Source organism: Vanrija pseudolonga, chromosome 5 (genome assembly GCF_020906515.1).
Source record: "Vanrija pseudolonga chromosome 5, complete sequence".
Classification (NCBI taxonomy): domain Eukaryota; kingdom Fungi; phylum Basidiomycota; class Tremellomycetes; order Trichosporonales; family Trichosporonaceae; genus Vanrija; species Vanrija pseudolonga.
The window spans coordinates 2,139,227-2,166,803 of record NC_085853.1 but is presented as its reverse complement, the minus strand read 5'-3'; the positions used below and the strand labels follow the sequence as shown (position 1 = coordinate 2,166,803).

General features: G+C 63.6%; 11 protein-coding genes and 4 non-coding genes across 15 annotated transcripts; 10 read left to right on the top strand and 5 right to left on the bottom strand.

Annotated features, from left to right (window-relative positions):
- Positions 1-146: 146 nt before the first annotated feature.
- On the bottom strand, positions 147-1,656 carry LOC62_05G007535 (uncharacterized protein; the record flags this gene model as incomplete). Its single annotated transcript, XM_062774055.1, has 5 exons — positions 147-444; positions 487-727; positions 781-1,016; positions 1,056-1,436; positions 1,637-1,656. 5 exons carry the CDS (start codon positions 1,654-1,656, stop codon positions 147-149), a joined length of 1,176 nt encoding a protein of 391 aa, XP_062630039.1.
- A 1,755-nt stretch (positions 1,657-3,411) lies between these two features.
- LOC62_05G007534 (uncharacterized protein) lies at positions 3,412-4,362 on the top strand (the record flags this gene model as incomplete). The annotated part of the gene is made up of 3 exons (XM_062774054.1): positions 3,412-3,659; positions 3,716-3,765; positions 3,818-4,362. The coding sequence occupies 3 exons, from the start codon at positions 3,412-3,414 to the stop codon at positions 4,360-4,362; spliced, it is 843 nt and encodes a 280-aa protein (XP_062630038.1).
- Positions 4,363-4,712: 350 nt separating this feature from the next.
- Positions 4,713-4,797, top strand: LOC62_05G007533. Its single transcript is given in 2 exon segments — positions 4,713-4,749; positions 4,762-4,797. It is a non-coding gene; the product is annotated as a tRNA-Phe (tRNA).
- Positions 4,798-5,127: 330 nt separating this feature from the next.
- LOC62_05G007532 lies at positions 5,128-5,201 on the top strand. Its single transcript has one exon. It is a non-coding gene; the product is annotated as a tRNA-Gln (tRNA).
- A 1,058-nt stretch (positions 5,202-6,259) lies between these two features.
- LOC62_05G007531 (uncharacterized protein) lies at positions 6,260-7,268 on the top strand (the record flags this gene model as incomplete). The annotated part of the gene is made up of 3 exons (XM_062774053.1): positions 6,260-6,455; positions 6,647-6,899; positions 6,947-7,268. The coding sequence occupies 3 exons, from the start codon at positions 6,260-6,262 to the stop codon at positions 7,266-7,268; spliced, it is 771 nt and encodes a 256-aa protein (XP_062630037.1).
- Positions 7,269-8,339: 1,071 nt separating this feature from the next.
- On the top strand, positions 8,340-9,753 carry LOC62_05G007530 (uncharacterized protein). The gene is made up of 4 exons (XM_062774052.1): positions 8,340-8,720; positions 8,935-9,081; positions 9,133-9,231; positions 9,372-9,753. Exons 1-4 carry the CDS (start codon positions 8,447-8,449, stop codon positions 9,611-9,613), a joined length of 762 nt encoding a protein of 253 aa, XP_062630036.1. The 5' UTR covers positions 8,340-8,446; the 3' UTR covers positions 9,614-9,753.
- A 233-nt stretch (positions 9,754-9,986) lies between these two features.
- Positions 9,987-10,985, top strand: LOC62_05G007529 (uncharacterized protein; the record flags this gene model as incomplete). The annotated part of the gene is made up of 5 exons (XM_062774051.1): positions 9,987-10,086; positions 10,239-10,352; positions 10,425-10,529; positions 10,598-10,693; positions 10,738-10,985. 5 exons carry the CDS (start codon positions 9,987-9,989, stop codon positions 10,983-10,985), a joined length of 663 nt encoding a protein of 220 aa, XP_062630035.1.
- A 215-nt stretch (positions 10,986-11,200) lies between these two features.
- On the top strand, positions 11,201-12,060 carry LOC62_05G007528 (uncharacterized protein; the record flags this gene model as incomplete). Its single annotated transcript, XM_062774050.1, has 4 exons — positions 11,201-11,306; positions 11,420-11,539; positions 11,590-11,623; positions 11,679-12,060. The coding sequence occupies 4 exons, from the start codon at positions 11,201-11,203 to the stop codon at positions 12,058-12,060; spliced, it is 642 nt and encodes a 213-aa protein (XP_062630034.1).
- A 220-nt stretch (positions 12,061-12,280) lies between these two features.
- On the bottom strand, positions 12,281-12,378 carry LOC62_05G007527. The gene is made up of 2 exons: positions 12,342-12,378; positions 12,281-12,316 (listed from the first exon to the last, which is right to left on the bottom strand). It is a non-coding gene; the product is annotated as a tRNA-Ala (tRNA).
- Positions 12,379-12,700: 322 nt separating this feature from the next.
- On the top strand, positions 12,701-12,772 carry LOC62_05G007526. The gene has a single exon. It is a non-coding gene; the product is annotated as a tRNA-Asp (tRNA).
- Positions 12,773-13,397: 625 nt separating this feature from the next.
- On the top strand, positions 13,398-14,918 carry tetX (Tetracycline resistance protein from transposon). The gene is made up of 3 exons (XM_062774049.1): positions 13,398-13,791; positions 13,829-14,454; positions 14,504-14,918. The coding sequence occupies exons 1-3, from the start codon at positions 13,418-13,420 to the stop codon at positions 14,872-14,874; spliced, it is 1,371 nt and encodes a 456-aa protein (XP_062630033.1). The 5' UTR covers positions 13,398-13,417; the 3' UTR covers positions 14,875-14,918.
- A 4,086-nt stretch (positions 14,919-19,004) lies between these two features.
- On the bottom strand, positions 19,005-20,585 carry LOC62_05G007523 (uncharacterized protein). The gene is made up of 2 exons (XM_062774048.1): positions 20,536-20,585; positions 19,005-20,494 (listed from the first exon to the last, which is right to left on the bottom strand). The coding sequence occupies exons 1-2, from the start codon at positions 20,561-20,563 to the stop codon at positions 19,050-19,052; spliced, it is 1,473 nt and encodes a 490-aa protein (XP_062630032.1). The 5' UTR covers positions 20,564-20,585; the 3' UTR covers positions 19,005-19,049.
- Positions 20,586-20,772: 187 nt separating this feature from the next.
- brx1 (Ribosome biogenesis protein brx1) lies at positions 20,773-22,101 on the bottom strand. The gene is made up of 3 exons (XM_062774047.1): positions 21,856-22,101; positions 21,492-21,781; positions 20,773-21,248 (listed from the first exon to the last, which is right to left on the bottom strand). The coding sequence occupies exons 1-3, from the start codon at positions 22,064-22,066 to the stop codon at positions 20,850-20,852; spliced, it is 900 nt and encodes a 299-aa protein (XP_062630031.1). The 5' UTR covers positions 22,067-22,101; the 3' UTR covers positions 20,773-20,849.
- A 408-nt stretch (positions 22,102-22,509) lies between these two features.
- On the top strand, positions 22,510-24,084 carry LOC62_05G007521 (uncharacterized protein; the record flags this gene model as incomplete). The annotated part of the gene is made up of 6 exons (XM_062774046.1): positions 22,510-22,604; positions 22,651-22,750; positions 22,791-23,167; positions 23,518-23,637; positions 23,681-23,783; positions 23,839-24,084. 6 exons carry the CDS (start codon positions 22,510-22,512, stop codon positions 24,082-24,084), a joined length of 1,041 nt encoding a protein of 346 aa, XP_062630030.1.
- A 370-nt stretch (positions 24,085-24,454) lies between these two features.
- Positions 24,455-27,285, bottom strand: LOC62_05G007520 (uncharacterized protein; the record flags this gene model as incomplete). Its single annotated transcript, XM_062774045.1, has 4 exons — positions 24,455-25,327; positions 25,460-26,800; positions 26,836-26,944; positions 26,993-27,285. 4 exons carry the CDS (start codon positions 27,283-27,285, stop codon positions 24,455-24,457), a joined length of 2,616 nt encoding a protein of 871 aa, XP_062630029.1.
- Between the last annotated feature and the right edge of the window lie 292 nt (positions 27,286-27,577).

The window sequence follows — 27,577 nt, the reverse complement described above, 5'->3', positions numbered from 1 at the left end:
CATTCCCCGAGGTGGGCTTGGAGGCTTGCCATGGCTCTGCGCCCCATCGCCGGTTGCGGCCTCCCGTCGAGTCCACAAATATCATGACGAAAAGTAACAACCACTGCGTTAACGAAAGACGGAAACCCCCACGATACACAAACTGCTCAAGCGCTGAGCCACAGCCCGGCGAGGATGACGGCGCACACGGCTGCAGTGCTGTGCGACGACACACGCGAATGGGCGGCGCTCGGCTTGCCGCTTGGCGCACCGGAGGCCCCGGGGTGTGCGGTGGTAGGTCCAGTGATCACGGGTGTAGGGCCTCCGTTACCAGAGGCTCCTCCGCTGCCGGTTGCGCCCATACCGCCGAGAGCGGTCGCCGCAGTCAGAGCAGAGAACGAGCCGGTCTGGGCATTCGGGTCGCCTAGCTGGACCTTGGCAATGTCGTCTGCATTGGCGTAGACACTGTGGCGGGCTTCAGTCTCAACTCGATGGCTCGTCACTCACGTGATGCGACCAAACTGAATGGCCGGGTTCTGAACCTGGGGCTGGACATACTGGTTGCTTGGGATGAGCCAGGTGAGGATGAGCCAGTTGAACGACTTGGTGTTGAACGTAAACTTGTAGCCTGGGTTACAGCCGTCGTTGTCCTTCTGGAAGACGACCTTGTCGATTTGGTTTGTGATGTTGAGGCGGTACTCTGCTCCTTGATCGGCGCCGGCGTAGATAACAAAGCCGGCGATGGTCCCTGGAGTCCGTGTGAGATGGATACTCGGCGACAAAGAGGAACAAGCTGCTCACTGTCAAACATCATGGTTGCCGTACCGGTCGAGTTGGTGAAGATGGCGCGGGTTGAGCCATCGCAGATCCAGTTGTTGTCGTACCAATCGCCGTTGAGGTCGACGTCGTAGTGCATGTCGACATTCTTCGAGACTGCGCCATTGAGGCTAATGGGCAGGCCGTCGCCCAGGAAGCAATTGTCGAACGCTGCATTGTTGCAGCAGCCCGAGTTTGTCCCATTCTTCATGCAGAAGTGGCTGCCAGGTGAGTTCGAGCACCACACACCATATGCTCACCCTGCGGCACAACTCGTCTGGGTCTCCGGACAGCATACCCTGCCGGCCGGAGCACACTGCGAAGCGTTGTTGGAGCAGATGACATAGTTTGCAGCCGCGCACTGCTGCGTAAAGTTGTCGTCTGCCGTCTGACGCTCGTAGAGACCTGTTGAGAGGGGTGTGAACTCGGCAGCGAGGTTGATGCCGGCGTCGAGGAGGCCGCTGTGCTCGCGGAGAATGGGGGAGTGGCCCGAGAGCGCCGAGGCGACACCGGCAAGAGTGAGGGCAATGATTGCGTTGCGCATGGCGAACGGGGGGTGGAATGGACGAAGATGGAAGCGGGCGGGGAGGAGATTGCGGGGCGGCCTCGGGTGGGCAGCGGCTGCTTGAGACCGCCAAGGGCTGCTAGGCTATCAGCGAGAATGTCTCAGCGACCACTTGCTGCGCAAATGGTAGACACAGGGCTGCGCTCGGCTCGGCTCACGTGAAATGAAGTCAGTGGGGATGTGGAGGGCGAGGAGGACCTGTTGGACGTCAAGATATTACCTGCATTCCGTAGCGTGCTGCTTGCTGCACCGGCTCTCGATCCCCAGATGCCCGACACAAGGTTACTCGCGGTCATGGTCAAGTGATCCAACGATCCAATGACTGCACGCCGGGCTAGCCTCGAGCACAGGAACGTACGCCGGCTGTTATGCCGGCGAGATCCTCGCTTCCGCTCAGCTGTCGTACCGTCGCCTAGTATAGCCCGGTGCCGACTGACTGCGCAGCCAGCAGTCAAGCAATCCGCAATGTATCTGCTGTGTTTACTTGGGTGCCGTCGTAGTGCGCGCTCTCTAATTGAGGTTGAATGGCGGAACAATGTTCCGTCAGGGTTACGACAACGGTCTGGCTTATCCGCAGGTGCGGTACCACCCCTCCTGTTTGAAGCCAGGCACAACCCCAGCAACTGGGCCCAGATGTGTGTTCATGGTAATTGACCTCGATGCTGTGACCGAGAACTGACTGGCTGCACCGCTGTGATTGAGCAGGCAGCTGCTGCGCCGATTACTCGGCACTGCGATGCTTGTTATCGATGGATGCTGCGCCGAGGCCGGCGTAGTCGCCGAGCCGCACGTGCTCAACTCCGTCAGCCCACTAAATGGCAGCGCTCGCCAAGGGGGGGAGATGGGGTACGCCACGGGACCGAAGGCGTCACGATGAGCGCGCGGAGGCGGCCTTCTGGAACTCGCCCTGGTTGTGGGCGAGCGCGCATTACTGTGGACCTCTTGCTGGGTACTCGCAAACGTGCCATCGTCAACCTCGTGTCCGAATGCTTGACTCCGTCATGGAGCAAGCCATTCAACTGCACTGCCATCGCCGACACCGCCCAGCACACAGCACTGTTACAAGTTGCTGTGCCTCGGATGCTTGTGTGGGACAAGTCTAATTAAAGGCGGTGCAGATAACACAACGGCCGTGGCTCATTAGGCGGTCGCATGGCAATGCAGTATTACACCGCTCATAAACCTAATAGCCAGGGACCAGCCATGAGTCACCGCCGCGGGTGAACGAGCAGACCACCAGAGGGCGGGCATGTCAAACGCGAGGGGCTCTCCCAGCCAAAGCCATGAATCGCTGATGACCGCCGCTAACCGTGACGGGCTGGTGGGCGGCCCTCTGCAAACCAAACGGGCATTTGCAGGGTCATGGCCGTTCGGCATAGTGGGTTCGAACGAGGGAGGCGAGCCAAGCAGCCCACTTGAGAGCATTGCGACGCTCTTCCGGCCCAGTTTCCCCCCCACGGTCAGGGTTCAAAGACTAACCTGGCCCCAGCGCGCCAGGCAGATCAGATCGCAGAACGCAAGGCGCAAACAACCAGTGTTTCGGCTTGATGCGACATCGGGTGCCGAACATTCACGGTGGCCTGCCGGTCAATTGGCGAGAAACGTGCACATGCCTTCAGCTTGGCAAGGGGCAAGAGCGGTGACCATGGCCGCTGTTCAAACCATAACGGAGCGGGGCGGGTGCGCGGCCCCTGCGCGCGCGGGCGGGCAGGAATGTCGCGACTGGCACTGGCATGCCGGTGGCGCTGTGGCTCCGGCTCCGTCTGAACAAGCCTGCTACGGCGAGCACAATGTCCGCCGACACCGCCCACCAGTCCCACCAGTGCAAAGTGAGGAGAGCGGGGAGGGGTGTTTGGGCTGAGAAGGGTCTCTTGGCGCACAGAGTCAGTCTATCCAGTCACCTGCCGTGTTAGTTTTCCTCGGACGCGATCCGCCTCCGGACGCGCTCGCTCGCGCGCCGTCGGGAAACAGAAGAAGAAGCAGTATAAGAAGCGCACGAGCCTCGGCAGGTTTCTGTCTCCCATCTCCATCTCAACCTCCTCATCGCGACAATGATCCCCGCCACGCTCTTGACCCTCGCCCTTGCCGCCTTCGCGGGCTCGGCCAACGCCCAGCTCGAGGGCCGCCTCACGCTCAACCCCGTCGCCGCGCGCGCCTACAAGCTCACCGGCGTCACTGGCAGCGTGATGAAGCGCCAGTCCTGCCCCTCGGGCTACAAGATCTGCTCCAACCAGGAGGGCCAGAGCTGTATCCCCACCACCGACGTCTGCTGCAGCGACTCGGGCTACTGCCGTGGCGGGTGAGTGTGGCACCGCAACCGGCCCTGGCTTGAGCAAGCGACGCTGACCCCTCCAGAACCTACTGCACTGCTTCCGGCGGCTGCTGCGCCAACGGCCGTATCTGCAGTGAGTCGGCTTGGCCTGAGCATGCGTACAAAGCACGACTAACCCCCCACAGCTGGTACCGCCGGCACGACGTACGTTGACAACCCCACGCCCACCGGCGGCAGCAGCTCCACCCCCACCGGTGGCTCTAGCAGCGGTGGTGGCGCGGGCGGCGGTGGTGCCGGTGCTGGCGGCGGCACGGGCGGCGGCGCGGGCAGTGGCACCGGCGGCGACTCTGGAACTGGCGGCGGCGGCGGCGCTGGTGCTGGAGCAGGTGCTGGAGCTGGTGCCGGAGCTGGTGCTGGCGCTGGAGCCGGAGCTGGTGCTGGTGCTGGTGGTAGTGCCGGTGCCGGTGCCGGTGCCGCCGGCACTACTTCTCTCGCCGCTCCCTCGACTACCACCACTACTCCCCACGCTGTCCAGCCCTCCATCGCCGCGGCTCCCACCACGCACCCCGTCGTGGCGTCCTCGGCAGTTGCGGCCCCGTCCGCGGCCGGAGCCTCGGGTTCGGGGGGCCTCACCATCCCCGGTGTCGGCAAGCCTAGCAGCGCGTCGCGCACCGCCGTCGCTGGTGCCCTTGTCGTCGCTGCTGGTGCCTTCGCCGCCGTCTTCGCGTAAACCAAAACCCCATGATAACACGGACACTTTGCCTGCCATGTTCATACCCCACATTAGTGTACGCGATGTACTGCGTGAGTCTTGAGGTGTTGTGAGTTGGCGGAGGAGGGGAAGGTACTCACGAGTGTTGGGTCAAGCGTGGCGACACATTTGATGAGGCTGCACTACTTACCCACTTGTGAACTGAACATGGACAACAACAGCAATGATAAGGACAAGGAGGAAAGAGAGCGCATAATCCAGCGCACGCCAGTGTGACAGACAACAGACACACAAGTCCCAAGAAGTCGATCCTTGACGCCCCACCGCCCCCCAATGAAGAGCTGACGTGCGCCCCGGAAAACACGTAAGGAGACATAGCTCAGCTGGGAGAGCGAGCGACTGAAGTTCAGTCATCAAATCGCTAGGTCGGGTGTTCGATCCACCCTGGCTCCATACGCTTTTGCTACTGCGCAAGCAGCAGTGTCGTGGTGAGGTGTTGAAGAAGGGCGAGGTCGATGGAGAGGTGTGAGTGGTTGTGTGGTCAGGGATCGGCAGGGTGGAGGTGCCACTCCTGATCATTTTTTTCTGCGCCCGATGTTGAGAGGCGGTTTCGCGGTCTCTCTATGCAGAGGGCTTCGGTGTGGACTCTGTGCATGGTCGTGGGACGCAGAGACATGGCGGTAGTGCTTTGGTGGTCGTGAACTAGCATGCAGAGGGCTCCGCGACAGCCAGTCTAGGCAGTACCCCCTCATCCTCCTCCCTCCCCCCTCGTCAACACGCAATGGTTTGATCGTATAACGGTTAGTACACAAGATTCTGATTCTTGTAATCTGGGTTCGATTCCCAGTCGGACCTGAGCAGAGCGAGCGCGACAGCGCGAGCTTTTTACCTGGTTGGAGGAGGAGGAGGGAGGGTGCGAGGAGGGGCGAGAGGGTACGTGTTCAGGTAGTGAGGGATCTGCAGCGCGTGCACGTCCCGACGCGACGCGCGCGAGATGCGCCGGCATGCGCGTGCCCCCCTCCGGCCCGAGTGCCTGACCCAGTTTGCTTGTCGTAGAGGCCAACACGGCAGCGTCCATTCCTCGTCCGCGCAGCACCCAGCCTCCAAGCAGCCACAGTGCCATGTTGGATCCAGCTCGATGCATTGGTGGGGTTGGGGTGGTAGTGAAACGCACCGTGACGCATAAGTGCATTAAAGACTTGGCGCGTGATTGATGCTTTTGCTCGATCACCTTCCGCGCAGGGCACAAGCTCCGAGGCGGCCATTTTGGCGCACCCTTACGAGAATCCGCACAACCCACCCTGCCTCCCACTCCGTGGATGGCGCTTCTCCGTTTCAGTGGGCCGTGCTTGCTTGACCCACTCAACACATTCACCTTACTTGCTCGGCGGGGATGGTGACCATGGCCGCTATACTGCGACAACGGGGCCAAGAACTTCGGGTCTGCATCTCAGAGCCAGTGCAATCTCTCCATCGAACACTAACATCTAATAATGAGACCACTGCTGCTGTCGCTTGTGCTTGTCGCCTCGTCGTCGGCCTCGGCGACCTTGACGCCCTTCTCGTCGGGCGAGGCGCTCCGCCGCGCGACCACCCTCGACAGGCTGTACAACCCGCTGCTGCTTCCGCGCCAGGCCAGCGACGGCGGCTGCGTGAACCCCACGTCGACCGAGTGTCCCTCGGGCAACGGGTGTGCGCGGGCCGGATACACTTGCTGTCCTGGTACGTCGCCTGTCGGTGGCGGCGCTGGCGCTGACAGTGGCAGACATCGACGGCGTGCAATGCCTCCAGGGCCAGACGTGCGGCCCCCGCGGGTGCTGTGACAGTGCGGACGGATGTCCCATCAGTGCGTGGGCTTGTCGCGGCGCTTCTGCTGACCACCCAACCCCCAGCTGGCGCGCTCAACATCAGCAACATGGCCAACGTCCCCACCGCGCCAGAGACAACGGCCGAGATCGTCAAGATCGACTCGGCCGTCACCCAGGCCGAGGTCAACCTCGACACCCAGGTCCAGTACACTGGCCCATGGGAGACCAGCCCCTCGGCATGCAACGCGTCGGGGTTGTCGCACACACTCTCTTCCACCGGTTCCGCGCTGATCGTGTTCGATGGTGAGTGGGCCACGTTTGGCTGGTTGGGACTCGAGATGGGGCCGGCGTTGGGTCGACCCTTCGTCCCTATCTTAGGCCCTGCGCAGTGCTTTGCTGTTGTCCGACAACAGCCGTGGAGTGCCAAGCCCCTCCTATCGCCTCCAACCCCCCCCCCGGCCCCTGTGCCCAAATACACACTGACTCGATCTCAGAAACCGTCGCAGGCGCGTCTATATACCTCGGCGCCGACCCCTGGGCACAACTTTCGCTCAACTTCTCAAACCACGGCAACGACATTGGCAACCCTGGCGCTGCTGCCAAGTTCGTTGACGGCTGCAGGAAGCCGCAATACCGCTGGAAGTTCTGGCAGCTGCCCGGGGTGAACAACTACGTCCTTATCGAGTGGCAGCCGCCGCTGACGGGAGCGAGCGTGTCCGACCCCAAGGTGTACCTCCAGCGCGTTGTGTAAGCCGGCTCCACCCAACAAGGCAGGGACTGATACGCACCCGCAGCATCTTTAGGACCAAGGAGGCCGTGAGCAACTCGATCCCTGCGACAACCACGCCCAACGCAACGACCACTACTGGGGGTGCCGGTGCCGGTGCAGGCACGGGCGCGGCCGCTTCGTCCAACATCAACACTGCGATCTGGGGCCCACCAGCGACGAACGTCCACGCGCAGACTGGTGCCGCCGGCGCTGGCAACGCCACGGGCACCTCCTCCGCTAGCGCCGGGGCGAGCTCCGCTCCGCACAGCGGCGTTGGACGATCCGTTGTCGTTTCTGCTGGTGGGGGAGCACTGGCCCTCGCTGCTGCTGCTTTCGTTCTTCTGTGATTTGGCGATAGCAATATCTGTTGTCTTGACATCAGCTGGCCTGGTTACTGAGCAGCTGCCTGCCACACAAACAAAAGTGTGCTGCCGCCGGTCATGGCCATCACGTCATGTTGTTGCTCGACGTCATGTGCTGCGGCATTGACGCCGAAGTTGACGCCGAAGTTGGCCTGTGCTCACGGGATCAAATCTACCGCCCACAAGGCACGGGATCAATATTACCCAGGGGGGCGAAAGAACAAAAGGTTCGTCGGTACTTTTCAGGGTCCAAGCAAATGAGGGAAGCAAGCCATCAGGGTTTCAAAACGCGGCACACAGACCCCTTCCCCTGGCAAAGAATTTGATCCCGCCTCTGGTCTTGTGCCTTGAAGACGCTTGGGGCGCCACGAAACTTGACGCTGCACTGACGCAGAAACGCGCGTGCGCCCCACCCCCCAGCCTGAAAGGGTTCAGTGTGTGTCAGTCGCGCGCGTTTATGCGTTGTGGGCAACAACGAGGAGGCGCGTCGGACAGGGAGGATAGAGGGACTCGGGGGTGGCGGGTTGGGATTTGCATTGCGTCGCTCCCCCTCGCAGCACACGACGAGCAGAGGTGTGGAGCGACAATCTAGCGCAGGGAGGGGGAGAAGGGAGGGAGGACGGATGAGAGGGACATACGGTCCCTCGAGGGCAAATGGGCACGGCTAATGCCGAGCCAAAGCCAAGCCAGCAACGACAACTGCAGCCGGCAGACAAGGCACTGTCCAATCGAAGTAGTAAACAAATCTAAAACTCGCTCACGCAGGGCGACGGCGGCGTCTCGAGGCTTACCGGTGGTGGGCCCATTACTGGATCAGTCAGGTTTCCAAGGACGGGCGACGTCAGGTGCAACGAGCAGTCGATCCCATTAGGCCAGAGGCCAGACCCGAGCCAGCGCAGAGACCAGTGACGAGAGACGAGAGGAGCACGCGCGCGCGCGCGTGCAGCCAGTTGGCCCATGACCCCAGTCGTCGTCTGTCAGCCAGCCAGCCAGCCAGCCAGCGCCAGCCTTCCCGCTCAAACAGTCACACCACCACCACCACCACCACCTTGATACATCTCGTTCCTTTTCCTCTTCTTCTCTTCCTCTCCCATCAACAACTTTGCTCCTTGCTTTCGTACTTGTGCACATCCACCCACCCACGGTCCTTACCAGCATTCACAATGAAGCTTTCGCTCCTCGCCCTCTTCCTCGCCCCCCTCGCCGTTCTCGCGCAGGACGCTTCTGCCTCGGCCTCGGCCTCTGAGGCTCCCGCCGACGCCTCCGCCGCCGGCTCGGACGCCGCTACTGACGGTGCCGACGCTACCGCCGCCACCACTGCCGGTGTTGGCGCCAACGTCACTACCTCGCCCGCCGCCGGCGGTGCCGCCCCCAGCGCGACTGGCGGTGCCCTCAACTCGCACCTCCAGATCTACTCGCCCTCGTCGACCAACTACTGTGAGTGGACGTTTGGGGGGCGCGGGTCGCGTGCGCTGCGCGGAGCGAAAGCCGTGTGTTTGCGGAGGCGGCGGCCCGTGACGCGTGGGCGGGCTCGCTCTGTCCGCCGCGTCTGTGCCAGCCGGAGAAGCAAACACGACCTGCGATGCCTTCCCCGCGCGACCGCGTGACCGTGCCCCCCGCATGACCCGCATCACACCCGCTGACATTGCAGGGGTCGGCAACACCAACAACACCCTCGCCTGGACCGGCACTGGCCCCACCGCGTTCTCGGTCTGGCTCCTCAACTCGAACTCTTCGCTCCTCAAGGACACGGACAACGGCCAGGTCATCAACGGTGCCCTCAAGCTCAAGACCTGGAGTGAGTTGATGTTCAGCAGCTCAACAACTCGCCGCTGACCTTGCCCCCCAGTCAAGACCGGTGTCTCGACCTTCAACGTCTGGTCGACCCGCACCAACGCCGGCGGTGACGGCTTCACCATCCAGCTCCGTGCCGTCAACGACTCGTCGGGTGAGTTGCAGCTGCCGGGCGGCACGAGGCGAGGCGGCTGCGGTTGTTGCGCCATTTCTCGCATCACTCGCGACGACGGCCACCGCAGCCAGCCACCGTGCTGCGCCAAACGCCAACAGAGCTTATACTGACATGTCCAGTCGTCTTCGCCACCTCGGAGCCCTTCACCATCCGCCCCTGGAACTCGACCAACGTCCTCTCGATCTCGCACGCCGCCGCTGCCACCGGCACTGGTGTCACCATCTCGAACCCCGAGACCACTTCGCACTCCTCGACTGCCGCCGCCGCTGCCTCGTCGTCGCACAAGCCCTCTTCGGCCGGCAAGGTTGTCGCCTCGGTCGGTGCCGTCGCCTTCGCTGGCGCCGTCGCCCTCCTCATCTAAGCGAGTTGCCCTAGCAGCACTGGCTAGGCTGCCTTGCCGCTTGGCCAGTAGCATCTACCCATAAGGCACTTTTAATCCTCCAGTCTCTGCAGAGCCTGTTTTTCTCCTTTATTTTGCCGATGCACGCAGCATGTTCGTTACCGAGGTGGAGGAGCAGAGACTGTCACGCTGCCGCTGCGCGTGCTGCTGCGCCAAGGTGCTGCTGCGCTGCGGGAAAGGTTGTGGCAAGGGATTGTGATCAAATGCCAAGAGAGCGCGAGCATCTGGCCAAGAATGACGCGCAGCAGTCTGCCTCTGGTGGTTTTAAAGTGTCAACATCGTGAGGGGCGAGGTGCATGCACCTCGCCCCGGCCACCTGCAACACACCCCCACAATGCTCCTCGCCGCCACCGTCGCCCTCGCGCTAGCCAGCAGCGCGGCCGCGCAATCCGCCGAACCGCTCAAGATCTACGCGCCCAGCGCCGACTTTTGGTGTGAGTGGTATCGTGGTGCCACCTCCGCCAGGTGCTGCGCCACACGCACGCCCGCGGGTGGTGGTGGCACACGACCCGCGGCCAGCCAGCGCCCGCCGCCCAACGCCCACCTCCCACGCCCACGCCCATGCCTCGGCTAACGCACGTTGCAGGGGTGCAGAACGCGAACAACACGCTCGCGTGGACGGGTACCGGGCCGGACGGGTTCAACGTCTGGCTCACGCACCCGAACACGACGTTTGACGACGTGCGGATCAAGTACAACGGTGAGTTGTGTTGGGTATTCGCCTCGCGTTCCTCGGCTTCGCGTGCGGGCCGGTCGCCCAATCATCCCCCAGTCGAGCAAAGCGCGTCTATTACCGGCGCGCGTCTGCGAAACATGCCGGCGCCACCGCAGTGCCAAGCCTTGCCTATCGCGATCCGCCACCTCTCATTCGCTGTCCGTGTGTCATGTCGCCCTCCGCAGCACCACTACACACAATTCACCAGTTGACCCGTCTAACGCGCGCAGTCAGCACGCCCCTCTCGCAGCTCGAGATGTGGTCCACCCGCGCGGAGCCGGGGGACGGGTACGTCCTCCGCTTGACGACGGTGCGGGGCAACGAGAGTGAGTCGGTCGTGCTTCTGGGCGTAGTGGCACTGACGCCCTAGCGACGCTCGCGACTTCCGAGCCGTTCACGATCCAGACGTTCGGCGCCGCCCCCGCGCTGCTGAGCACGACGCTCGCGGCGGCGAGCGCGACGGCCGACCTTGCGGCTGCGTCGGCACCTGCCCCCGCCGAGTCGAGCGCGTCTGCAAGCGCCAACGCGTCGGCCACTGCTCAGCCGAGCTCTGCTCGCCGTCTTGGCCTTTCCGCCGCTGCCGTGCTCGCGGGCGTGTGTGTCGCCCTCCTTGTGTAGTGCCACACTTGTCTTCTCTTCTTCGTGGCATACTTTGCGTACTATGCTATACATGTGCTCGGCGGTGCAGTTCACAGTCTCCCATGGCTGCCAAGATGCAGATGTGTTGGGCAGCAGTCGCAGTCTCCCAGTCGTGATGCATTCTCCGCATGTATATGAACCGCTGCCTCTCTCTTGCACCGCTCAACCCATCATCATCACTCCCTCTCACCACCATGACCCCCCTCCTTCTACTTGTTCTCCTCGCACACGCCGCCCTCGTCCTCGCCCAGGCAGCAGGTTCGACGCTGTCCATCTACTCGCCCAGCGGGAGCGTGTGGTGTGAGTGGTGTTGACAGTTCCTACTATCTCCCGCCATCCCCAGCTGTGTTTTCGACCATCACCAGCAACCTTTCCACTTTCTCGTTCGCTAAGCATCGCTAACACATCCCCAGGGGTCCAGAACGCCAACAACACCCTCGCGTGGATGGGTACCGGCCCGACCGCGTTCGCCGTGTGGCTCTCCAACCCCGACGTGACCCTCATCCCGGCTGATGTCAAGCTCAAGACCTTCAGTGGGTTTTGCTTTGCACCTTTCCCTAACCAAATTCTAACTCCATCACAGTTCGCACCACAACGTCTTCGTTGTCTATCTGGTCGTGAGTACCCCGAACGTTTGCCCCCTCCACACCCCACACATACTCACGTTCGCAGCACCCGCGCGCCCCCGGGCCCCAACTACACTCTCAAGCTCACGGCCGTCAACGACACCTCCACCCTCTACGCCACGTCGGACGCATTCCAGATCGTGCCCTTCGGCTCGCCGCGCGCGCAGGTCAGCACCTCGGCCCCCGCGGCGAGCGGCACAGGCGCCCTCATCACCGACCCGGGCGCGGCGGGCACCGGTGCAGCGGCGCCAGTCACTGCTGACCCCAACGCTGGGGGTGGTGGCTCTCCCCTTCCGACCGACGGCAGCGGTAACCCCGGCTCCGTTCCCGGCACCAGCGTTGCGGCTACGAACGGCGCGAGGGCGCTTGGGGCGAGCCTTGTCGGGCTTGGACTCGCTGTTGCTGGCGCCGCCTTTGTTGTGCTCTAGGGGAATAACGGTTGTCTCCCATACACTGGAGCTACCGTGACTAGTAGGACAGTAGGACAAGAACAATGGTGATAGCATACATAGCCGGTAGAGTCTGTTCATAATGAAGGTGTCGAGGAGCCGTTGGAACCAAACATCCCGCAAAAACTCAAACGTCCGCCACTCACGAGCCTCCCTCGTCTGCCTTCCCCCTCCCTGAATGGCAAAACGTAATTGTAACTGGACGAGTTAGGAATCGAACCAAAGACCTTGTCAAGTATGTAGTAGTACCGCAGTACTCGTGCTAATGACACGCTCTACCAACTGAGCTACACGCCCGGACACGTTTCCGGAAATCCAAAGTCGCTGTTGGGGGTGCAGAATCGTCCAGGCAAACACAGCGACGATCTGTGTGCGGGCGCCAACACACACAAGCATCGACATATGCACACACTCATTACTGACGTGTATCATGCATGCTTATGTATGCAGCTCGCACCAGCGAATCCAACCACCATGCGACTGCTTGTGATCATGTGAGATATCCGGGATCCTCCTGTCCCAGTCGAGCGCGAAGATTTTATTTTTTTGCGCGAAGCCAAGACGTCACGTTTAAGTATCACCGCACCCGTCCGCCAAAACCAACAACAACTGGTTCACCTTCTTGTTCGTATAACGGTCAGTATACTCGCTTGTCACGCGGGGGATCGGGGTTCGATTCCCCGACAGGAAGCACCCAGGGTGAGAACCACCCTTTTTAGGGGGAAGGAAGGAGACAGGGCGAGGGAGGTCGTCGAATGGGAGGAGAGACAGGAGAGGAGGGGACGGGCGGCGCGGGCATGGGTTGGGCTGACATGGGCTGGACTGGGATGCAGTGGTGAGACATTGGGAGTGGTTAACGACTCGCTATGCATGTTGTTGCAGTGTACATTGCGGGAGGGAGGAGGATGGAGGAAGGGTAGGGAGCATGAAGGAGGACGATAAAAACTTGGCGTCGAGGCAAGTGGAGGGGGGGGGGCTGTTGTCGGCTTCGACACACATGCATCAACACCACGGCAGCCTCCGCTTCGGATCGCTTCGCCCTCGCTTGCAGCAGCATGCATAGATCGCAACGCGCCTCGGGCACCGGCGTTGTCGGCGCAGTGCCGGTGCTTCGGCGTCGGCGAAGTAGACATCCAGGGCGGCGCGTCACGTCGTTGCCGAGGGTGCCGGGGTGCTGCCGCATGGCAGACCCGCCGCCGCCACTGGTGGCCGAAGTGTGTCGTCATAAATGCGGCAAGGCGACTGACTGCCAACAACAACAGAAAAAGGTGGAGTCGGGCAACTGGACAACCCACTCTTCCCTTCCCTTCCCTTCCCTTCACTTCCTTCGCGCATCATGAGCCCCGAACCCCTAGTCTCCATCGTCGGCGCCGGCCCAGCGGGCCTGACACTGGCGCGATACCTCCAGAAGCACGGCATCCCAGTGCAGGTGTTCGAGGCCGAGGCGTCCGCTTCGGCGCGGTCGCAGGGCGGCACGCTCGACCTGCACGCCGATACGGGGCTGCGGGCGCTGCTTGAGACCGGCCTGATCGACAAGGCGACGGCACTCATGCGGACCGGCGACGCCGAGGCCATGCGCATCGTCGACAAGGAGGGAAAGGTGTGGCGCGAGGAGACGAGCAAGCGGGACATGGCGGCGTTCGTCAAGGGCCCGTTGAAGGAGCCCACGAGGCCGACCAGTGCTTTCTCGGGCCGGCCCGAGATCGACAGGTGAGCGAGGCACAGGGTAGCTGCGTGCTGACGACAGGATCGACCTGCGCAATCTCCTCCTCGACTCGTTGGAGCCCGACACCGTGAAGTGGGGCCACGCCGTGGCGTCCGCCTCGGCGCCGACAAACGACAGTTACACTTTGCAGTTCAAGAACGGGACGAGCGCGACCACACCGATCCTCATCGGCGCCGACGGCACGTGGTCCAAGGTCCGCCCGCTGCTACACGCCCAGAAGCCAGAGTATTCGGGCCTGATGATGGTGGACATGGAGGTGCCCGCGGCGGCGAGCACGCCCGAGCTGCGCGCCGTCACGGGCCCCGGCGCGGTCATGATCCTCTCGGACGAGCAGGGCATCTTCGGGCAGAACAACTCGGGCGGCAAGACGAAAGTCTACGCTGCGTTCGTGGTGCCTGAGGACTGGGCAGAGCAGAACCCCCTGCCGGAGGGCGACGGCCCGCGCCGCGCGTGGATCAGCAAGCACTACGACGGCTGGGCGGGCGCGGCCGAGCTGCTCGCCCACGTCGAGACGGAGAACATGGTCCCGAGGAAAATCTACCAGTTCGCCACGGACCTGACCTGGACGAGCGAGCTGTCCGGTGTGACAGTCATCGGGGACGCGGCGCATGTCATGTCCCCGTTCGCGGGCGAGGGCGTGAACCAGGGTGAGTGGCACGGCACCTCATGTGATTCGACTAGCTGACTGATTCCCAGCCATGGCCGACGCGGCCGACCTCGGCGCGACGCTCGTCGACGTCCTCCGGCCTACGGTACCAGCGTCGCTCCCGCCGTTCCCCCTTTCCCTCGTGCCGGCGTTCGCGCTCCTCAACCCCGCCCCAACGACCCCACTGCAGGCCGCGCAGATCGGCTCGCGCGCCGAGCTGGGCGCCGCGCTGCGCGCCTTCGAGGCCAAGATGATGGCGCGCGCACGGCCCGAAATGATCGGCAGTAAAGAGAACCTCGGGGTCGCGTTCGGCCCAAACGGCGCGCAGGCGTTCGCGCACCTGATGTTCATGTTCCCCTTCCTCTTTGTCCGCGACCTCGCGCTCGCGCCGCTGTACTGGCTCATCGGAAAGCGCCAGTAGCCGCAAGATAGATAGTTATACATGATGCCACACTGCTACAGATATGTTCTATGCTGCTTCTAGAAACCCACTGCTGCTACTACCCGCTGCTGCTCACTTGCCCTCGGCCGGGGGGAACGTCGTCTGCCGTAACAAGGCAGCCGAGTGCATGGCGTAGAAGAAGGGCCCGCGCGTCTCGAGGCTCTCCTTGTGGTGTCCTTCCGCGGGGTAGAGGAACGCGTCGCGCACGACGAGCAGGTTGGCCTGCATCTGCGCAATCTCGTCCCACGTGAAGTCGGTCAGGACCTGCTCGAGCCGCTCGAGATCGGCCCACGAGACCGACACGCTGAACTTGGTGTAGTCGAGCACGTCCCAGAAGTAGTGGTGCGTCGCATCGCCAACCAGCACGGGGATGCAGCCGGCATACGCGACGTCGGCGAGGCGGTACGTCCACCCGACTGTGCCCGCGGGGACGGGGCAGAAGATCGAGTCGCCAATCGTCTCCATGTACTTTGTCTCCTTGTCGCCCTCGACGTCCTTGAGCGAGCCCCACAGCGTCTTGAGCTTGTCCGTGTCGGTGAGCTTGGCCGTGGCGGGGATAGGCCGGTCGCACTGGACCTTGATGCGCGGGATCGTGCCCTGCCCGTTCGGGCTGCCCTTGAACGTTGCGAGCAGCGAGCGGTCTTTCGCCGGCTTGACCTTGGTGATGGGGAACGCCTCGCGCAGCTTGTCCTGGAGACACGTGCGCGTGGGGATGACAACGTCCTGGTCCATGATGTAGCACTCCGAGTTGAGGTCGCCGAGCGGCTGCCACGCGCTGACCGTCTTGAGCTCGTCGCTCGCCTTGCCGTTGGTGCGGATGTGGAACAGGTGGTTGAGGATCGAGTTGCACCGTCCCCAGTCAAACGTGAACGGCACAATCATGTCCTTGAGGTCAAACCCGGGCGGCAGGTGCTGCGTTGTCGCGTTCTTGACCCACTCGACCACGGGCGGGAAGCGGAGTGTGTACTCCCAGTGCGGGAGGAACACGAGCGCGTTCTGCTTCCAAGGCTGCGAGATGAACTTGGCCGCGCGCTCCATCGACGAGTCGGCAGAGTAGCACCCGTGCGACTCGGTCTGCACGCGGTCAAACTTGTCCGGGTCCTTGTTAAGCCGCTCCTCCTCGACGTCGGGCGGCACGCGCGTCACGTTCATCTCCCACCACCCGGGGTTGTTGGTGAAGTACCTGCGGGCGTGAGGCCGCAGCACCGACAGCCAGGGGGTCACCTCTGCGCGCTGCGCGAGCGAGTAGTCGAGCAGGTTGGGCGGGTAGCTCGTCTTACCCGTGCCAGCGTACTCGGCGAAGGGGAAGCGCTTCGGCCACACGCAGTTGGACTGGGCGCACGCGCAGTCGCCCGTGTCGAGGCACACGGTCGGGTGGTCGCACAGGTTGGCGCAGATGGCCTTGTCGCGCATGCTCCACTGCACGCTCGGGCGGTCCGGCATGGGCGCGATGCCAATCTCGCTGTCGTCCGTGTCGCTGAGCTTGGCCAGCCGGTCGCTCGTCACCTTTTGCGCCTTGGCGAGCCGGTCACACAGCACGCTCGGCTGCGACACGTCAAACTTGTGCTTGTGGTGCCCGTGGGCGCGCTCGTCGAGGATCACGCTCGCGAGCGGGTCGTAAGCGTAGAACGGCCACGCCGTGCTCCGCCCCGCGCAGCAGTACGGCGTGATGCGGAAGCGCGAGCTCTCGACCTTGACCTCCTGGATCTCGTTCCAGCCCCAGTCGTCGTCGACGTGCGTCGGCAGCAGCGGCTGCCCGTTCGCCTTGACCGTCAAGAAGCCCGTCTTGGGGTCGACGGCCGTGATCTCAAACTCGGCATCGTTGGCCTGCTGGAACACGACCTGGTCCTTGGGGCCAAGCGACCCGTCGCGTCCCTTGACCTTGTCGGCCTTGGAGCGGCGCGGCTTGCCACGCAGCTTGAGGCTCGCGCCGTCGCCCTTGGGCTTGATCTCAAACGTCCAATCCGTCGGCATGTCGGTGTCGCGCCACGCCATGTCGAGCTCGGGCCACTTGCCGTCTTTCTCCTGACCCTCGTGGATGTTGGCGTACCGAATCTCGCCGTTGACGTCGGCCGCAAGCGAGCCCGAGCACCCGTCGAGCGAGAGCACGTCGGCCATGGTGTATGCCGTATGCTCGGTGCACTCCTTCTCGACCTTGCGGTCGAGGTAGGCGGCCGTTTCTTCAAGGTACGCCTTGGTGAGCTTGCGCAGCCCGAGGTCGAGAGGCACCTTGGGCCTCCACCCGCCGAGTTTGGACGCCGGCGTCTGCGAGACGTAGCGGTCGAGGTACTTGTCGTTCCTGGGGATGATCTGCAGCGGCGACGCCGACTTGGTGAGGGTGACGACCTTGCCAAAGATGGTCTTGGACGTGACCGAGCTGTTGGAGTGGACCGAGAAGACGGCCATGCCCGTCTTCTTCTTCTTGGCGTGGCGCGCGCGCTCGAGGCGGTCGACGACGAGGCCGAAAGCGTCGACCACGTCGTTGATGTGCACCAGGTCGACGAGCGGGTCGCCCGCGACCTGGACAGGGCGGTGCGCGAGCGCATTGGTGAGAATGCTTGGGACCAGCCGGGTGTGGTGGTCGTGGATCGAGCCGTACACCGTGGCGAGGCGGAGCGCGACCGCCGTGAGCTTGGAGCTGTCCCCGACGTGCTTCTCGAGCACCTGCTCGGCCTTCTGCGCCATGTCGCCGTAAGCCGAAGTGCGGCCCTTGGTGTCGTCGCCACCATCCCTCTCCGACTCGTCCTGACAGGTCAGCTCAGTTCCCTCGCCACCCGACCCACCTCGGACGCCTGGATAAACCATCCGCCGCCGTGCTCGCCGAACCGCGTGAGCACCTTGTCGACCGCCTTGACATTCACGTCGTGGCAGTCGGGGAAGTTCTCGGCGCACCAGTGCGTGCGCGTCACGCCGGCGAGGTTGATGATGCCCACCACGTCGTCAGTGAGCGCCTTCTGCAGCGTGACGGGGTCGCGCATGTCGCCCTTGACCACGACAAAGTCTTCGTGCGCGCCCCTGAGCACTGCGAGCTCGTCCTCGTTGACCATGAGGTCGAGGATCGTGACTGGCGTCTTGGAGCCGAGGAGGTGGGACACGACGGCTTTTCCTACGACTCGTTAGCTTTGGCCTAACCTAGCACCCCGCCCTTTCTCACCGATCATGCCGCCGCCACCGGTGACGAGCACACGGCCGGTGCTGGGCGGGTGGATAGTCGAGCCGCCCGTCTTGACTGGCGGCTTGACCTCCTCGTGAAGGTGGTCGTTGAGATACACGTCGAGGGGGACGGGGCCAGCGCCGCGCCAGCTCCATTGCAGCTGGCCAAGGGTGAGCATCACCAGCGCGCTCCACACGACGAGGCCGAGCGCCACATAGAGCCGTGACCGTTTCGGCGGCGACCAGGCCATTGTAGTAGTGTGAGTGGGGTGCGATGGCAAGAGCGTGATGCTCAGATCCGAGTTTGTGCATGCATCTTCTAGTAGAGCGCGGCGCGGCATGCTGGCACGGCACAGAGTTTACACTCTCTCTGTTGGCCGAGGCACCACCCACGGTCCGACGGACGGGACGTTGTCGAGGTCCAGGCGGACCAGGTGTACCAGGCCTGGGACCTGTACCGTGCCGCGCCGCCGCCGCGCCGCGCAGTCGTACTTACTTTGATAGCCCGCAGTTCCACGGTCGTTGAAACGGGACGGTTCAAGGTGTTAGGCAGCAATGTAACGTAAGGGCCGCGGGAGGCATACTCGCTGGGCAGTAACAGGTGAGTAAACGTGGCCCAACCTGTGTTCTTCGGTTTCATCAGCGTGCCAGGCTGAATCTACTCTGCTTGCCGCGAGGCTAAAACGACGTCAGTGGCCGCCGTGAGAAGCTGCTAGCTTGCAGAGCAGTGTCTAAAGCATTAGCCCGAGTCAAAGGAGGCGTGTGGCCTAAAAGGTTCCCGTCATGAACGCCGAGCCTAGGCAGGCAGCAGCCCCCGCGGCTCGACTGCAGGGAGCCAGGGCGGGGTCGATCACGCAGGCTTGGTGGCTGCGCCTGTTGGTGGCTGCTGCGAGCGAGCGGCCCTTTCCGATCTATAGATTCGGGGCAAGCCATCAAGCACTCGTCGTATGCATGCACTAGAACGAAGTATGCAAATGACATCCATGTGCGCCGCTTACGCACTACTTTGCCGCAGTCGCCTGCTGCAGAGTGAGCGCTTCAGTGCCGGCGTCGACGACGCGGCGGAGGACGCCCTCAAAGACCTCATGTAGCCTGAGGAGCGTCTTCTCCTCTACGATCGCGCCGGCCTTCCACGACGTCGCGATGCGCAGGCCGCCCGCACTCCCAATAGCGCTCATGCTCAGTGCCGAGCTGAGCGCGTCGGCCGTCTGGGCCCACGCGACGCTCTCGGCGCCGGGGGGCAGCTTCGTGAAGCCCAGGTTGGAGAGGCACGCGCTCGACGTGTACGGGTTCGCGCCGCGCGCCTTGGTCGTGAAGAACGTCTCCCAGCCCGTGATTTTGCGCTCGGGGTGCTCGGCCGTCGGCGCCGGCTCGGGGTCGGGCACGTGCAGCAGGAGCCCCATCTGCATGCGGCCCGACGCGATGCCGCTCTCCGACTTGTTGAACGCGCTCACCGCGCGCGCAAGGTCCCAGTACTTGTCTTGCGGCTTGAGGCCAGACGTGAACGGCTGCGAGGACACATAGTTGCCCATGCAGTAGGCGTGGCCTAGCGCCTCGCTGCGTTCACTCCGCGGCGTCGACACCTCGACCCAGAAGGTCTCGGTCGCGTCTGTGGGCGCGAGGACGGCCCACATGGCTGCGAAGACGGCCGCCTCGAGCAGCGGGTGCAGCGTGGACACGCCCTCGGCCTTGCCCCTTTCTTTCAGCGCGTCGAGCAGCGCGGGCTCGAGAGACACGAAGCGGGTCTCGCTCTGGCAGTCGATCGGCGACGGATTCTTGGGCGCGTCGGCCGCCTCCTCGACCAGCGGCCAGACGGGGCTCGTCCCCCGCAAGGGAGTGTACGAGAGGACCGACTGCACCATCCAAGGCAGCTTGGGGAACACGAGCTCGCGCCATGCCACGGGAAGCAAGAACCCAAGCGACGGCTTGATGTTGATCGTGTCGTCGGCGCGCGTAAAGTCGTTCCAGCTATCCGTAGGCAGCTGCTCTGGCTGGCCAGCAAGCGCAAGCAGCAGGAGCTGCGTCCCGCGCCCGTCGACGATGGTGTGCATGGTCGAGAGGACGAGGTATGCGGCGCCCGAGTCGGCGTGCAGCAGCCGGACAGACCACAGGGGGCCGGCCCACAGGTCGGCCCGTTCGAAGCGGTACAGTTCCTGGTTGATCGCTGCGCCGAGCTCGTCGTCAGAGTCCCCGGCCAGCGGCGCCTCGGCGAAGATCGCGTCGGGCTGCCACGGCGCGTCGCGCGGGAGGAAGTACGGCGCGCGCGTCTCGACGTCATGCAGCTGCGCGTACAGGAGCGGGAAATGCGCCTGGAGCGTGGTGATCCGTTCCCGGAGGTATGCTGGCGACGGGGCAGCAGTCGCCGAAGGGTACGACAGCGCCGCCGTGATGATTGTCGGGTGCCCGATCGTCTGTCGCGTGAGCGAGAACCGCTCGTGCAGAGTTACTGCGGATTGTCAGCGGGGGCACACGTCGGCGTAGGCTTACATGGACGTCGGTTGAACTTGTCTGTCATTGTCGTTGTGCGTGGTTGGGCAGTGCCAAGAAGTGACGAGGAGGTCGAGCTGAATGGCTCCCGCCGGTTACCTTGTTGTCGACTTGCACTCCCGGCGGCCGGAAAAGCCGACGCAGTCTGCAAGTTGCCCGCATGTCGCAGCAGTGGCAGCAACAAGAATGACAACATGCAAGCAAGCAGCTGCCAACAACAATCACAACAGCACATCAACGCCCACGCCCACGCCCACACCCGCACCCACACACCCATAACATGCATAAGAAGCCACAACAATCCCCGCCCACATCTAAGCAAACACCTTGTCGCGCGCGAGCTCGTCCTCGGGCAGGTCCTCGAGGATACGCTGCCTCCTGCCGTCGCGCTCCTCCTCGTCGGCCTTGCGCACGCGGTACTTTTGTCCCGCCTCGCGCTTGTAGCTCGCGCGCGTGGCGGCGGGCGAGACAAACTCCTGGTTGGCGAACACGGTGGGGCCGCCAAACGAGCCCTCGAAGATGCGGATCGGGGTGAGGACGAAGCGGGGGCCAATCTCGACGAGCGACGTCTGGGGCGGGCCAGAGGGGTGCAGGGGGTCCTTTTCGATGATCTGGTAGTTGCGGAACCAGATCTTGTTGTCCAGGATGGAGAAGACGAGGATGTGGTCGATGAAGGGTTTCAGGCGGCGCGACGTGCGAGGAACCGAGAAGATCTGGGCGGGGCGTTAGTGGTGACACAATGGCGGTGTTTGACGCTGAATGGCGGGCAACGGGGTAGAGAAGAGATGGATAGGTGTGGGAAGCGCACTGGGAGCTGGGAGTGCATGGGGTTTGGTAGTTGCCCTCGGGCTATACCAGCCCAGGTTCCCACTGCCATCCGTTGGTCCACAACCAAGCGCCTGCCCTCCACCCTCCACCCCGGCCTCTCCCTGCCCCTCCCCGCCCAAGTAACTCACATGCGAGAACATCTCCTTGAGCAGCTTCCACTCCTCCTTGGTGTCCCACTCGCCGTCAAACACACACAGGCCACGCGACCCCTTCAAGCAGTTGCCCGTCATCTTGAGCTCGTCCATGGTGTGGATGTTCTGCACGTGGCACTTGACCGACGGTCCGTTGGGCGTGCGAGACGCCCACATGTACAGGTCCTCGTGGCGGCGCGCCTCAAAGTAGAGCGCATTGTTGCACGAGTGGAGGTCGGCGAGCTCGTTGACGAGGTGCAGCGACGACTTGGAGTCGAGCTTGGAGTCTGCGGGGGGGTCTTAGTGGGGGAAGGTCAAGGGATCACATCATAAGGGATCACATCATCCCCATCCCACTCACCCTTCTTGACGTGCGGAAGCAGCGTCTCGAGGTCGAGCAGCAGATGCCTCATGCGCTGCGTCACGCCGCGCGACGACAGCATGAGGACCTTGTCCTTGCGCTTCTTCTCGACGACGGTCGACGGCCCGGCGGCCGCCTCGGCGTCCTCGTCGCCGCGGGCACGCTTCTTGCCCTTCTGGATCTTCTGGGTCGCCTTGAATGCCGACGACATTGTGTTGTAGGTGTGATGTGTTTGTGTGTCGTCAATCCCAAGTGAGCTCGAAGATGCCCCTGGGTGGTGGAAAGATTTTGGAAAGGCGGGGATGGGTGGTGGAGGTGAGGCGGGAGTATTCAGGCGTGGGAGTCGCGTGTATGGCACGTGGTGATGCATCACGTGCACTGACATCACAGTGACATAAGAGTGGTGAAATAGGACCATCGCCTGCATCTCGATTGTGACTCTTCAACATCGACTTCATGCACAAGCCACGTAGAAGAGCTCAATGGAGACCCCCGCCCGACCGCCCCTAGCCTCAGTATCAACATCCCACCGTCGTCGCCCGGGCCACTCGCCACGAAGCGCACGGTCGCTCACATCCCAACACCTGACCACGATGACATCGCAACCTACCTGTCGTCTCTCTCACCCCTTACTCACTCACTCACAACCTAACCATGTCGCGCATGCCGGGCACGCCAGCGCCCAATCACCCGGGGTTTGCCGAGGTGTTGTGGACGCTGACCTCGTACCACGGGGCAGATTTCAGCGAGTATGTGCGCAGAGCTGATCGCTCCTGACACACCCACCACCCGCAGATACCCGGTCGGCGTGATCCGAGACTATGTCGACGACAAGCGGGCCGAAGGGACCAGCGAGCAGGAGATTGGCGAGCTCATGGATGCCTTGGAGGGGCGGGTAGGTGCCGCACGCTCTGCCACCTAGTAACAACCCCCAGGCGCCGCCGCGATACGCGCAGAGCTTTGCAGCCGTCAGATGGGTGTACCGCCTTCCAAACGTCGGCCGCCGCCCCGCCCCATCAGCAAGCACGACGCCGCGCCCAAAGTCCCCGCCCGTCCCTGTGCCGCGCTACTATTCGTCGTCGCCCGCCCCGCGCCCACAGTCGATCGCGAGCACGCTCTCGCATCAGTCGCCCGACCCCGTGCGTGCGGCCGCCGCGGCCGCGTATCCCGCCCCCGTGCCCGTCGCCACCCAGCCCGACCTGTTCTATAGGGTGAACCCCCCAGCTTGGGCACAGAACGGGGACCCGCCCGTGATCCGTACCCCCGAGGACGTTGTGGCGCTGCTCAAGACTTACAGGGGCTCCAACGTACAGTGGGTAGATGCCCCATGTCACAGAACTGAGGGACCAGATACCCTGTCGCCGTCATCGCCGTGTACTTGGAGTACGAGATCCACCGGAACCTTGCCCCATGGAGCGAGTGGAACGGGATGCTTGAAGTCCTGGAGCGTCAGGTGAGGAAGAGATGCCACTGACCGTGGTTGGTCTAACAGGGCCAGCTTCCAGAGTACGCAGCGGCGTTTGCCCAAGTGCGCTTCGTACGCTACATTACAGCGTCGGCCGTTCTCCCGTTCGATTGGCCTCCATATTCTTCACATTCAAGGTCGACAGCAGGCAGCCAAGCGGGAGAAGAGCAAGTACGCGCCTCGGACAACTTTTTCAGAGTCACCACGCCCATCGGCTTTGTCGACAAGCTGTTCGAGTCGCAGCCTCCTCCAATGCTTCAGACCCCCGAGGCCGTGCTGCGCTGCTTGGAGGCCTTCAACGGCATGAAAGACGACCAGTGGGTCTGATTTCCGCCCCGCCTCCAACTGACCGACCCCTAGGTACCCAGTGGTGGTGCTGCGCACTTACGCCGACTATGAGATCCATCGAAACGGCACCCGGTGGCGCGACCTGTCAGCGAAGTTTGACGTGTTGGAGTCACAGGTGCGTACGGAGCTGTCAACACCTCCTGCGCTCAGCTCAGTGCTCACCGGCCCAGGCCCCAGACTACGCCGACGCCTTCATGATAGTCCGCTACGTGCACTCGCTCCCCAAGTCGACCGTGCTGCAGATGGACTGGCCGCCACGCTTCCGCCCCACCCAGCGGGACACCTTCTTCTCATGCTACCCCGTGCGCGAGGACGCCGACTACCGGTATCGCGTGGGCGAGCCGCTCGTGCTCCGGACGCCAGAGGACGTGATCGACTGTCTGAACGCCTACGAGGGGCCGTTTGAGAGCCAGTGAGTTGCCTATCAGGCGTGGCTGACGTTTGACCCAAGGTTCCCGGCCACCGTGTTCTCGACGCATCTCCAGTGGATCGCCCACCGCGAAGGCGGCGCTTGGGAAGAATGGGGCAGGAGATTGACGTACTTGGAGAAACAGGTACGTCGCGCGCTCTGGTCGCAAGCTGACCGCCCCCCAGCTCCCAGATTACGTGCAGGCGTTTGCGATTGTACGCTACGTGTACTACCTCGGCCCGTCGCCCGTGTTGAAGATGAACTGGCCGCCGAGCATCTTTGCGTAGTAGACTGTATCCATAGTGTGTATAGTGTGTTACATGACTCAAGTGAATATGTGCATATGTGGTAAAGTACAAATGGCTCGTGAAGGGTCGTCATGTTCCGTAAGGTGGCGGAGGGGGAGGGAGGGAGATGGTGCTGTCGATGGACAGGTCGCGTCTGAGCCTTGCATTCGGCTCGTCACGGCGCACCAGTGGCTGCTGACGGAACCCGATCGGCAGGGCAGCGGGCTCGGACTCTCTACGGCCCGAGCCCGAGGCGGCCACCTGAGCAGTGGGGACCTGGTCCATCGAGTGGCGCGAGATGGGACGGGCACGCTGGGGCTGGGGGATCCAGTCCTGACTCGACGTGTGCGTGTGGTCGCGCCACGGCTCGGGGGCACGGCCCGGAATCGGGGGAGAGCGGCTCGCCACGCCGCCCGAGGCCACCGAGTCGACCGTCACCCACGACGCCGCCGAGGTGGGACGCTTAGACCTGTCCCATGGGAGCGACGACGGCGTATGGTTCGGTGCGGGGCGATGGACGGGCGAGTATGGGGATTCAGGCCCGGGGCGGACCTGGGGCCGTAGCTCCTCCTCAGAGTCGATCGACACCCACGACGGCTCACGCCGCCGAGTCGGAGGTGGGTTGGGTTTGTTCGTCGCCCCGTTCTCGTAGAATGGTGGCCCGCGAGGCTGGGGCTCATACTCACGCTGCTGGGGTTGCCGCTGGCGACTATACGGGTCGCCCAGGGCGCCAAACTCGGAGAAATCCTGCTCTGGGCCGTCAGACATGATCTCTTGTCGCCCTTGACCGGCAGCAGGGTACGTTGCGCGCGCGAGCTGCGTGGCAAACTCGGTACTCGTGCTCTCTGCTGTCCCCCGCCGCTGTGGGTGACGGGAAGGGTACGTCGCGAGGGGCGTGGCTGCGCCAGGTGCCCCGTTGGCCGGGCTCGGGCGACTGCCGCCACGCCGGACTGACACAGTGCGCTTCGGTTTGGTTGATGGACGACGAGCTACGATTCCTCCTTGATGCTGCGCGCCTCGCCTCTGTAAGTTCGAGGGGTGGGATAGAGGGCGGTCAGCCAGTAGCTCTGGGTTGACATTCGCACGCAGTCGCACTGTCTCATAGTCGGAGCTTGGGCGGGGTGCCGGGGTGTTGGGTGCGAGAGGCGCGCGGGCCGTGACGGGCGTTGGCACGATGCTCGAAGCGCCGGGTGGGACGTTCCTAGGCCAGCCGCTGTCCGACGCAAGACGACCCTCCCAGTTGGAATCGTAGCTGGTCTTCCAATCGGGGTTTTCGGTATGAAGAGGGCCGAGGGGCGACGGAATGACGAGCTTGGACGGGCGGTATGGCTGCTGCCTCCGGTCCTGTTGCCACTGGTTCGGGTTCGAGTTGGTCGCCACGGTTGGCTGTGGCCTGTTCTGTCTGTTGTTGGAAGAGCTGGCCGTGTTGGATGGCTGGGCAGGGTTGGTTCCGGGATTGTAGTATGTCATTGGTGGGTGCTGCTGCTGTTGCTGGCCGTAGAAGGACGCCCGTGGCTCGCTGTCAGCCATGAACCGCGGATTGCCTTTTGGTGGCGGTGTGGGTGGCCTGTCTTCGGCGCACTGGGCCGGCGGTGCCAGCTGATGTGCAAGCTCGGCGACTCTGAAATGCTGTGACGACTTCTGCTGCAGCTGGGGCTGCTTCGTGCTTGGCATCGGGAATGACAGCTGGAGCTGCTGCTGGGCAAGTTCATTGTGCGACGTCTTGTGGCGGAGGCTGGTTGCGTTCTGGGATGGATAAGGGCTCGGCACCGGTGCTGGTGCTGGTGCTTGCTGGGGCGGCCTAGGGCTCGGCGCCTGTACCGGCTGTTGCGGCGGCCGAGGGCTGGGTGTCGGCACCGGCGGCTGAGGTGGCCTTGGGTTCGGCGCAAGGACCGGTGGCTGTGGCCTGGGGCTTGGTGTGAGAGCAGGCTGCACCGGCCGGGGGCTGGGCGTGTGGCTATGCTTCGGGCTATTGGGGTTCGGGCTGAGCGGTGGCGGGATCGAGCGGGGGCTGTCGCTGTCGGGCACCGCGAGCGGGGGGTGGGGAGGGAGTGCACGCGGGCTGGTCGTGATCGGCGGGTGCGGCAGGGGGTGGTACGGCCTCTGCGGGGTTGACGGGCGATCCTGGCGCTGCTGGGGCGTAGCTGGGCGAGGGGGCTCGAACGAGCGCGACGTGGGCGACGAGAAGGTCGACTCGGCCGGCGTCGTGGGCGGCGTCTCTGTCCGCGGCGTCCTCGGAGTTGGCGGCGGCGGCGGCTCGAGCCTTGGACTATTGGCGGGCGTCGCCGTCGCCCCGCGCCAGGGAAGCTGGAGCGCCACGGCGTCCTCGAGCTCTGGCAGCTTTAACAGCGACCCCATCGTCTCTGGCACTGGCGGCGGGAGGGTGATGTCCTGGTCGCGCGCGACGGCGACGACCGCCTTTGTGAACCGCGGAAACTAGCGTCAGCTCGCCCTGCCTCTGTGCCACATACCAGGCGGCGGATAAAGTCGAGCTCCTCGGCCAGTTCGGACGAGTTGACCTGGATCTTCTTGACGAACGCCGCCCACTGAATGTAGCTGCTTATCGCAGACTCGAGGTACCTGCGTGCGTGAGCTGGGCTTCCCCTGCCTGCGGGGACGGGTACTCACGCCGCATCGCTCGGTCCGCTGTACCCCTCGAGGCAGAGGACCAGGTCGGCGAGGTCGCGCGCAAAGTGGGGCAGCCAGACGAGGCGCTCGGAGTCAAAGTATTCTGGCGGCGGGGCGACCGAGTACTGTCGGAGGATGCGGCGCCGAAAGTTGAGCGAGCTTGTGGTTAGTAGTTGTTTGCCCTCTTGGGTCACTGAGGGCGGCGGTGGAGATGTGAACGGCGTGCGCACCGCCCTCTCGCCTGATGGCGGCCGTGGAGGGGCTGGCGCTGCCGCGGCGCCGTGTGGTATCATGCTACCCGGCGGCGGCGAGGGCGAGTGATGGTGGTGTGTGGAGTGTGATGATGAGAAGGGCGCGACGGCGGCGTCCAAGCTGCCTCTGCTGCTGCTGAAGAAGAAGAAGAACAAGAAGGAGATGTTGAGGGGTTGGTGCGTCGTTGTGTGTCGAGGGCGGCGGTGGTGGTCGTTGTCGTTGTCGAGGAGAGCGGCCAGTGCGCCGACATGGCAATGCGACCTGGGCGAGCGCGCACTGCAACGACACCTACCAACTACAGCCTCGTCGTCGTCGCCGTCGTTGTGTCGGTCG

Excerpts from the sequence above, each read along its gene's own strand:
- LOC62_05G007530 (XM_062774052.1), top strand. The coding sequence starts at position 8,447 with ATGAAGCTTTCGCTCCTCGCCCTCTTCCTCGCCCCCCTCGCCGTTCTC. Across the intron at positions 9,082-9,132 it reads CCTCAAGCTCAAGACCTGGA|TCAAGACCGGTGTCTCGACC; the intron begins GTGAGTTGATGT and ends CTTGCCCCCCAG. Across the intron at positions 9,232-9,371 it reads TGCCGTCAACGACTCGTCGG|TCGTCTTCGCCACCTCGGAG; the intron begins GTGAGTTGCAGC and ends TGACATGTCCAG.
- tetX (XM_062774049.1), top strand. The coding sequence starts at position 13,418 with ATGAGCCCCGAACCCCTAGTCTCCATCGTCGGCGCCGGCCCAGCGGGC. Across the intron at positions 13,792-13,828 it reads GGCCGGCCCGAGATCGACAG|GATCGACCTGCGCAATCTCC; the intron begins GTGAGCGAGGCA and ends TGCTGACGACAG. Across the intron at positions 14,455-14,503 it reads GGGCGAGGGCGTGAACCAGG|CCATGGCCGACGCGGCCGAC; the intron begins GTGAGTGGCACG and ends ACTGATTCCCAG.
- LOC62_05G007523 (XM_062774048.1), bottom strand. The coding sequence starts at position 20,563 with ATGACAGACAAGTTCAACCGACGTCCAT. Across the intron at positions 20,495-20,535 it reads CAAGTTCAACCGACGTCCAT|TAACTCTGCACGAGCGGTTC; the intron begins GTAAGCCTACGC and ends GACAATCCGCAG.
- brx1 (XM_062774047.1), bottom strand. The coding sequence starts at position 22,066 with ATGTCGTCGGCATTCAAGGCGACCCAGAAGATCCAGAAGGGCAAGAAG. Across the intron at positions 21,782-21,855 it reads GCTTCCGCACGTCAAGAAGG|ACTCCAAGCTCGACTCCAAG; the intron begins GTGAGTGGGATG and ends ACCCCCCCGCAG. Across the intron at positions 21,249-21,491 it reads TCAAGGAGATGTTCTCGCAT|ATCTTCTCGGTTCCTCGCAC; the intron begins GTGAGTTACTTG and ends CGCCCCGCCCAG.